Source organism: Dama dama, chromosome X, assembly GCF_033118175.1.
Source record: "Dama dama isolate Ldn47 chromosome X, ASM3311817v1, whole genome shotgun sequence".
Lineage (NCBI taxonomy): Eukaryota > Metazoa > Chordata > Mammalia > Artiodactyla > Cervidae > Dama > Dama dama.
In genome coordinates, this window is record NC_083714.1 from 10,239,643 (window position 1) to 10,249,363 (window position 9,721).

The following is a 9,721-nucleotide window of genomic DNA, read 5'->3' on the forward strand; positions in this document are numbered from 1 at the left end:
GATGAGTACATTGTCTTTCATTATACTGTTCTATTTTTGCATATGTTTGAAATTTTCCATAATAAAAGATAATGTAAACTATAAATAGAAGGAATTTTTAATCAAAAATAGGAACAAAACAAAAAAGTATGAAAATAATTAGAAACAACACCATCTCCTTGACTCATTTCCTGTTCCCCACTCTCTCCCATGCATTTGCGTACGGAGAAAATAAGAAAACGGTGGACAATCATGATGAATGATTGAGACCAAGATTGAGACAATGATTGAGACAATCATGAATGAATGAGAATAACAGCTTGGAAGTGAAGTGTGTGGGACACCTTGCTCATCACAGATATTCTTGCATTAATTTTGTTTTTTAGAATATTGCATTAAAGTGTGATTATCTTCAGTGTTGAGGGGTTTAGCATCCTTTAAAATGCTGTGTCTAAATCCCGGCAGGTGGAGGGGTGTATCCAGAGTGCAGAGGAGGGAAAAGGCAAGTCCTCAGAAGAGAAATGGGAATGGCTATCGGCCCCTGGGAAGATATTGCCCTTAGGTGGCCGGCAAAGAAAGGCCCAAGAACACGTGAAGAAAGGAGGGTTCTGCGGCCGGCTCCTGGACAAGTGTCACAGGGCGGCGGGTGGTGGTGGTGAGGAGTGAGGGGCAACGGAAGGTGTGTGTGCACCACCAAAGGCTCTGCGAGGCACCGCTGGCTCTGCGAGACCCTGAGGGGCAGGAAGGGCGGGACGAGGGCGTGGCTTTCCGCGGCGACACAAGCCCCACGTGACCGGCCAGTGCCTAGTCTTGCTTGCACGCCCCGCTTTCGCGTCAGACCCGGCGGTCGCCTCCTCGCCTCTTGGTACCTGCTCCTAGTGGCCCCGAGGGAGCCCGGGCCGGGGACGACCCCTAAGAGGAGGAGAAGCGAGAGGAGCAGGTAAGGGACCCGGAGTGGGGTCCGCAAAGATGGCGCGGGCGAGCGGACGCAGCCTGCGGACCTCTACTCGGGAGTCCGTTGCCTCGGAGTGGAGACTGCAGCTCCAACGCCACCCCGCCCCCGCCCCGACACCCGGCATTTGGCCGCGGAAAGCGGTAGGCCTTCCCGGGGGCTGGGGTGGGGAACGGGCCGGGAGGCCTTAAGGCGGCAGGCCCTTGCTAACACCTGCTTCTCGCACCATCGCGAGCTTTTCCCACACCCCTGCCCCGCCCCCGTTCTTCTCGGGTTAGAAAATTTTGGTCGGCGCGGCGTGTGGGGACTGGGAAGGGGGCGGTTGAGCATGGGAGCGGGGCACACTGGGTGGGGGTAGCTGGGGGTAGGGGACGCAGGGCCCGGAAGGAGCCGAGCGCCCGGCTGCAGCAGCCCCCTGCCCCCACCCCGACCCTCTGTAGGTCTGCGAGTCGGAAGTGTTGCGGCGGCGCACTTGCAGCAAGAATCAGGAGGAGCAGGAGACAGAAAGGATAGGCCCAGGTCGGTGCGAGGGACAGTTGGGAGGTGGCGGGGGGGAGGGGGAACGTGGGGAAAACCCTAAGACTCCAAATGCTCCCTGCAACCCCGTCCTCCATTTTGGTGCCTGCAGAGACCTGGGCCTGGATCGGCAGGGAAAATGGGGGCTTTGGAGCGCGGGAGGGGGTTAATGCTCGGACTGGAGGCTTCCTAGAGGGCATAGGAGGCCTCTCAGGCGGGAAAAGGAAAATTTGAAAAGCCTTTGACCACCAGGACTGGGAATATTGAGAGGTGCATAGTAGGGCCTCTGTCCTCGGTGCTGATCATTCCACCCAGAAAATAGTCCCTTGTTGCATCTTTTGTCTCCTAGGAGCAATGGCTTCCAAAGAGGAACGAGCAATAGAAAGTTTCAACATGGAAGATGCCCAACAGGAAAACGAAGAAGGGGACCAGGCCCCTTTGAAGACTGGAGAGGAATCACGCGACCTGGGAGGTGGCAAAGTCCAGAAGTCTGGAGGAAATATCAGGCTGGGATGGGTTAGACGACTTGTCCCTAATTTTCGGTGGGCTATACCCAACAGGCATATTGATCACAATGAAGTGGGAGATAATGTAGAAAAGCATGTGGGGCAGATGATGGAAATCAAAAGAAAGACTAAGAAGCAGCAGATGAGACATCATGTGCCCTACCAAACTCCTGAACCTGACAATCATTATGAATTTTGCCTTATACCTTGAATGTTAAGAGTTTTCCTGAGGTTAATAATGTGGCCTCTGCTCTACATGCTTGTAGTTTTTGTGAGTTACCTTTTTCTGTAAATCTTTTGGTGTTTCCACTTACCAGTTTCTAACTGAATACTGTTTTGTCTCATTGTATAACTTTCTGTCAGGAGGGCAATATCATTCAGTTATAAGAAAAAGTATTCTTTTCATAATATGAAATTAATAAAGCAGTTTTAAAAGCAATCTTCCTCTTACACACCTTGTTTTATTTTTTTTAATGTTACGTTTTCTCTTCTAGCTCCCTAGACACAAAATATCAATTGTCTTTGGTTATTTTTTGTCCTCAACCAACCAGGAAGGATCATATTCATAATTCAGTATCTGATAGGACTTTAAGAATGCATTATTGCTGTTGTTTAGTCGCTAAGTTGTGTCCAACTCTTTGCAATCCCATAAACTGCAGCATGCCAGGCTTCCCTGTCCTTCACTATCTCCCTGAGTTTGCTCAAACTCATGTCCATTGAGTCAGTGATGCCATCCAACCATCTCCTTCTCTGTTGTCCCCTTCTCCTCCTGCCCTCAATCTTTCTCATTAGGGTCTTTTCCAATGAGTTGGCTCTTTGCATCAGGTGGCCAAAGTATTGGAGCTTCAGCTTCAGCACCAGTCCTTCCAATGAATATTCAGGGTTGATTTTCTTTAGGATTGACTGGTTTGATCTTCTTGCATATCCTACTGTTTTCAAGGAGTGTGAGTCCACCATCTTCGTAAAAATACTTTAGTGGGGGAAGCTCTTTGAGAATGTGGGATCTCTGGTTTCTATCCTTTAGAACAAGAGCGCTACTTAGTCGCTCAGTCATCTGACTGCAACCCTATGGACTGCAGCCTGACAGGCTCCTCTGCCCATGAGGATTCTCTAGACAAGAATCCTGGAGTGGGTTGCCATGCCCTCCTCTGGGGGATCTTCCAAACCCAGGGATCGAACCCAGGTCTCCCACATTGCAGGCAGATTCTTTACAAGCTGAGCCACCAAGGAAGCTGTATGTATATTTCATGAACACATATGTGTATCATGTCACATTAAGTATAAACGAAGTAAGTGTAATAACATGATGAATACTTCCTGAATTCACTGGGCAAAAGCATTAGAAAAGTATAAGACCTTAAAGTAGCCTGATTATAAAAAGGGTAGGGACAATGGCAGATGAGGGTACTGGAGTTGAGATGCCAAGTACCAAGGTTACCTTCTGCTGTACATTTTGGTGGGGGGGTCTGACTTGGGGCTTTTTCTGTAGGACATTGTCATCTGGAAATGGAGAATATTTCACTATTTTAACTGACAATGAGCTGAAGAAGACCAGACTCAGCAAGACTGAGGCTGTTTTTCTGTGTTTTGCTTTTTTGTCTTTCCAATGTAGACTGGTTAATTTTTAGAATAGAGCAGAAAGACATCTCAAATATTCTTCAATCCAGTGTTCTTCATAGTGAGAATTGCTGCAAATTATAGCTCTTGAAATCAGTTTTGTGGGTCACAACAAGAAATTTTTTAAAAAGAATAGAATAAAAAGCATCTGTTCATCACCCACAAGTAGTGTTAAGAATTATTACTTTGAGAAGCTTGTTTTAGTTTTACATATAAGAAATAATGTCACCTTATAAGATGTATTTCTAACATCTTAAACCAGCCCCTGGGGTCTCTGTAAACTGAAAGAAGCTGAAAACTCTTGAGTCTTTCACACAAGATACCTTCTCTCTCATTTTCCTTTTTGGAAGTTTCCTACATTCATCACAACTTGTCGAGTATAGCATCATGTAAATAACCAATTGAGATCCTTTCTGATAGAGATCTGAAAAGGATGCCGTTAGGCCAACTGTTTCCAAGTGAATGGCAGAATTTGGTCCAGAAGTAAATCAGTCAGGAGGACCAATTTCTGCAGAAAGGTTAGAGAAGCACAGAACCACTGGGGATGTACCCCTCCAGCACTTCACATCCACTAGCAATGCTATTGTCAAAAAAAAAAAAAAAGCAAACAGTAGAAACAGAGAAGTGGAAACATGAGCACAACTCAGTTTGGTGGTGTTATCTTTAAAGATAGAGGAGAGGGGCTCTGAGCCAAGGAATGTGGGCAGGCTTGAGAGGCTCAAAAAGTAGAGAAATGTATTCTCTGGATTCTCAGTAAGGAATGCAGCCCTGCTGATACCTTGAACAAAAAAATCAGTACCAAGTGTTGGCAAGGATGTGGAGAACTATAACCTTCAAACATTGCTGGTGGAAAAGTGTAATCATGCACTTGCCATGGAAAGCATTGTGGCAATCCTCCTAAAAGTTCTATGTCGAGCTACCATTCAACCTAGCAATTCCACTTGTAGGTATATACTCAAGAGAATTGAATATGTGTTTGCAAAACCTGTACACAAATGTTTATAATAGCATTACAAGCGTACCTCAGAGATATTGCAAGTTCAGTTCCAGAATAGCAATAAAGTGAATATCACAATAAAGCAAGTCACAATGTGTTTATATTGTACTGCAGTCTATTAAGTGTGCCATAGCATTATGTCTAAAAAATACATATCTGAATATAAAAATACATTATCAATAAAAAATACCAAAACAATTACAATAGAAACATCAAAGATCATCAATCATGAATCACTGTAACAAATATAACAATAAGAAGTTTGAAATATTGCAAAAATTACCAAGATGTAACACAGAAACACAAAGTAAGCAAATGCTCTTTCAAAAATGTCACCAACAGACTTTTTGCTCAAGACAGGATTGCCACAAAATTTCTATTTGTAAAAACCACAATAAAGCAAAGTACAATTAAATGAGATGTGCCTCGAGGTATGAGGTATGATTTGTAGTATATAGCAAATCAAAAACTTAGGAGAGACTTCTGATTAAATTTTGCAAATTGACTACAAGGATTTGTGAAATCTCACAAGAATTAAGTGAAAGTCACTCAGTCATGTCTGACTTTTTGCAACCCCATGGGGTTTACAGTCCATGGAATTCTGCAGACCAGAATACTGGAGTGGGTAGCCTTTCCCTTCTCCAGGGTATCTTCCAACCCAGGGATTGAACCCAGGTCTCCCACATTGTAGGCAGATTCTTTACCAGCTGAACCACTAGAAAAGCCCAAGTAAATTAATAATCCTTTCTTAACTTTGCACTTTGGAATAATTTTACATCTACAGAAGAGTTGCAAAGGTAGTAAGGAGAGTTCCTGCATACCTTTCATTTAGATTCCCCTAAGTTAACATATTTCACCTATTAAAATTAAGAAATTAACATTAGTTCAGTACCATTAACTAAGCTAGACACATTATACAAATGTTACTAAGTTTTCCCCAAAGTCCTTCCCCCCCGCCAAGGCTCGGTCCAGGATACTGATTGTATTTAGTCATCATGTCTCCTCGTTTTCCTACATTCTCTGACAGTTCCTTATTATTTTATTTTTTTAATAACCTTAACACCTTTTGAAGAGTACTTGCCAGCTGTTTTGTAGGATGGCCCTCAATTTGGACTTGTCTGATGTTTTCTCATGATAACTGGGATTACTATGAGATTTGGGGAATAAAACCACAGAGTTGATAGCTCTTTTTATCATTCGTATAAATTATATGATATCAACATGACTTATTGGTGGTGGTGTTTACTTTGATCCCTTAGCTAAGTTTTTCCTCTGTAAATTTCTATTTCTCCATTTCCATACTCTGTTTCTTAGAAATCAGTCATCTAGTCCAGCTCATAGTCAATAGAATGGGGTGGGGGTGGGGGAGGTTAAGCTTCACCTCTTGGAGGAAGAAGTACCAAAAAATTTGTGAGTATAAAAATAAACACAATTATTAATTAAAATTTGGAGGTGAGGTACTTTGAAGCTATGCAAATATCTTGATTTTCCTTAAAGTTTTGCCCATTAGGTTTAACATTCATCAGTGGGTCTTACCTGCATCAAATTACTACCTTGGTATTCTAATGGTGATTTTCTATGTCCCTCATATCACCTACATTTATTACTTGGAATTATTCTGTAAGTAAGTCCTACCTTATTTATTTACTCATTCATTTATATCAGTATTGCTGTTGTTGTTTAGTTGCTAAGTCATGTCCGACTCTTTTGTGACCCCATGGACTATAGCCTGCCAGGCTTCTCTATCCATGGGATTTCTCAGGCAAGAATAGTGGAGTGAGTTGCCATTTCCTTCTCCAGGGGATCTTCCTGACCCAGGGATTGAACACACATCTCCTGCATTGTAGGCAGATTCCTTACCACTGAGCTACCTTGATGTTTTATTCTTTGTGATATAATCAAATAGCATCTGATTTTCTCAAATTGATCCAGTTTTGTCCTTTAGAAGCTCTTTGGTATTGGCTCATGTACCTTTGACATGTCCAATGTGTTAGGCAGAATTTTAAAGATATTCCCCCTCAAGATTCCTGTCCTTTAGTTATTCAATAAAATACTAATCTTGGAGAAATGCAAATCAAAACCACAATGAGGTACCATTACACACCAGTCAGGATGGCTGCTATCCAAAAGTCTACAAGCAATAAATGCTGGAGAGGGTGTGGAGAAAAGGGAACCCTCTTACACTGTTGGTGGGAATGCAAACTAGTACAGCCACTATGGAAAACAGTGTGGAGATTTCTTAAAAAACTGGAAATAGAACTGCCATATGACCCAGCAATACCACTTCTGGGCATACACACTGAGGAAACCAGATCTGAAAGAGACACGTGCACCCCAGTGTTCATCGCAGCACTGTTTATAATAGCCAGGACATGGAAGCAACCTAGATGCCCATCAGCAGATGAATGGATAAGGAAGTTATGGTACATATACACCATGGAATATTACTCAGCCATTAAAAAGAATTCATTTGAATCAGTTCTAATGAGATGGATGAAGCTGGAGCCCATTATACAGAGTGAAGTAAGCCAGAAAGATAAAGAACATTAGAGCATACTAACACATATATATGGAATTTAGAAAGATGGTAACGATAACCCTATATGCAAAACAGAAAAAGAGACACAGAAGTACAGAACAGTCTTTTGAACTCTGTGGGAGAAGGTGAGGGTGGGATGTTTCGAAAGAACAGCATGTATATTATCTACAGTGAAACAGATCACCAGCCCAGGTGGGATGCATGAGACAAGTGCTCAGGCCTGGTGCACTGGGAAGACCCAGAGGAATTGGGTGGAGAGGGAGGTGGGAGCAGGGATCGGGATGGGGAATACGTGTAAATCTATGGCTGATTCATGTCAATGTATGACAAAACCCACTGAAATGTTGTGAAGTAATTAGCCTCCAACTAATAAAAAATAAATTAATAAATAAATAAAAGAAAAAAATACTAAATCTTGGTATTGTTGTAAGGAGATATTTTTTCAGATACAATTTAACACTCAATCAGTTGACTTTAAGAGTGGGAGATGATCCTGGATTATCCTGATCTGCTGAGTAAAATCACATGAGCTGTTAAAGCATAGAACCTTCTCCAGCTGGTGGCAGAAGAGGAAGGCAGAAAAGAAAGGAGAGGATGTCGAGGACATTCAAAGCAAGAGATTGATTCAATTTGTCATTGCTGGGTTTGTAAAATGGAGGTGACCAAGAGCCAAGAAATATAAGGAGTCTCTCGAAGCTGGGAAAAAAAAAAAAAAAAACCTCAGTAAACAGCCAGGAAGGAAACAGGGACCACAATCCTCTAATTTCATGAATTGAATTCAGCCAACAACCTGAATGAGTCCAGAAGTGGATTCTTTCTCAGAACCTTCAGATAGGAGTCCAAGCTTATTGCCACCCTGATTTCAGCATTCTGAGACCTTAAGCAAGGAATCCAGCTGAGCCTGCCTGGATTTCTGTTTTAAGCCACTACTTTTATGGTTATTTGTTACACAGTAAAGGAAAACAAATACATTTGCATATTCTTTACAAAACACTTCTTTACTTTCTAGTACTACAAGACATTCCAGGTTCATCTTGTACTTTCCCTGCCCTGATCCTAGGATCAACTATTTCTCCAAGGAGTCATGGTTCCTTTTATTAGAAAATGGTATTTAGAAACCAAGATCTGTGCCCTATGTGTGTTCATTGCTAATGGGGCAGCATTGTGTCTAGGCCCTCTCAGTGGACAGAACTAATACACACACACACACACACACACACACACACACACACACACACACGAGTTCATATTGATGTCTCTGACACTAAATCCTTTCCTTTTTGCAACTTCTTTCTCTGCCGTGAGAAACTTGGCTCCCACTATCTACAACATATAATATAAACTTCTTTGTTTAACCTTCATACACAGGCAATGCACGGCTATACATGTAATAAACTGCTATACTACACTCTGAAACAGATATACCAACTAGAATACAGTTAATTTTGTCTTTTGCTTTGCAGTACCCAGTCAAGGGGTTTCCCTGGTGGCTCAATGGTAAAGAATTCACCTGCAGGACATGTGAGTTCAATCCCTCAGTTGGGATGATCTGCTGGAGAAGAAAATGGCAACTCTCTCCAGGTTTCTAGCCTGGGAAATCCCATGGACAGAGGAGCCTGGCAGTTTACGGTCCATGGGGTTGCAAAAGAGTCAGATATGACTTAGTGACTAAACACTACTACCACCCTGTCAAACGTCATTTCTTAAAGTTACTTAGGTCATCTTCATTATTCCCTATCCACTTCAAGGAAGTGATTTCATACATTTTGCTATGGTCTGAATGTTTGTGTCTCCCCAAAGTTAATTTGTTGAAATGTTAATGTGCAATGTGATTGTATTAGGAGGTACTCAGTCATGAAGGCAGACTTTTCATGGATGGAATTAGTGTCCTTATAAAAGACACCCCAGAGAGCTCCCTAATCCTTTCCACCATGTGAGGACACAGTGAGATTGGCAACCTACAACCCAGAAAACAATCTTCATTAGAACTCAACCATGCTGGCACCTTGATCTTTGACTTCCAACCTCCAGAAATGTGAGAAATAAATTTCTGTTGTTTATAAGCTACCCCAGCCTGTGGTGTTTTATTATAGCAGCCCAAATAGACTAAGACATGTGTAATTCAGTTAGATGCATCTATACTCTTTCCTGTATTCTCCTGACATTCTAGTTGATTTTTTAAGTTTCCATGTAGAAGGCTTTCTCAACTTTGTTACTGTTGACATTTTGGGCTGGATCATCTTTTGTTTGGGTAGTTGTCCTGTGAGTTGTTGGATGTTTATCAGTATTCCTAGTCTCCACCTACTAGGGTGCCAGCAGCACCAAGTTCCCCAGTGTGAGAACAAAAAATGTCTGCAGGTACTCCTAAATATCCCCTTATGGGCAAAATCACTCCCAGTTTAGAAGCACTAGCATAGGTCAAAGTCACTCTGTGGTGTATGGTTTTATGGGTTTGCATATGCACATTAACCACCATAATAATGTATAGAAGAGTTCTACCACCCTAAAAATTCCTTTTTGTAGCCTCTTTGCTATCAAACACATTCATTACCCCCAATCCCTGTGGCCCACTGATCTGATTTTTTTTTTTGGCCACACATCTTGTGGCACCTTAG

The 9,721-nt window shown here is 42.4% G+C and overlaps 1 protein-coding gene across 3 annotated transcripts; it reads left to right on the plus strand.

The window, feature by feature from the left end:
* The first annotated feature begins 762 nt into the window (after positions 1-762).
* BEX4 (brain expressed X-linked 4) lies at positions 763-2,392 on the plus strand. Of its 3 annotated transcripts, none has more exons than XM_061135923.1 (3): positions 763-919; positions 1,372-1,450; positions 1,797-2,392. In XM_061135923.1, exon 3 carries the CDS (start codon positions 1,802-1,804, stop codon positions 2,162-2,164), a length of 363 nt encoding a protein of 120 aa, XP_060991906.1. In that variant the 5' UTR covers positions 763-919; positions 1,372-1,450; positions 1,797-1,801; the 3' UTR covers positions 2,165-2,392. The 3 variants fall into 3 exon arrangements, with proteins under 3 accessions (XP_060991906.1, XP_060991907.1, XP_060991905.1); XM_061135922.1 differs by lacking the exon at positions 763-919 and adding an exon at positions 929-1,074; XM_061135924.1 differs by lacking the exon at positions 1,372-1,450 and having other exon boundaries at positions 768-919.
* Positions 2,393-9,721: the final 7,329 nt, after the last annotated feature.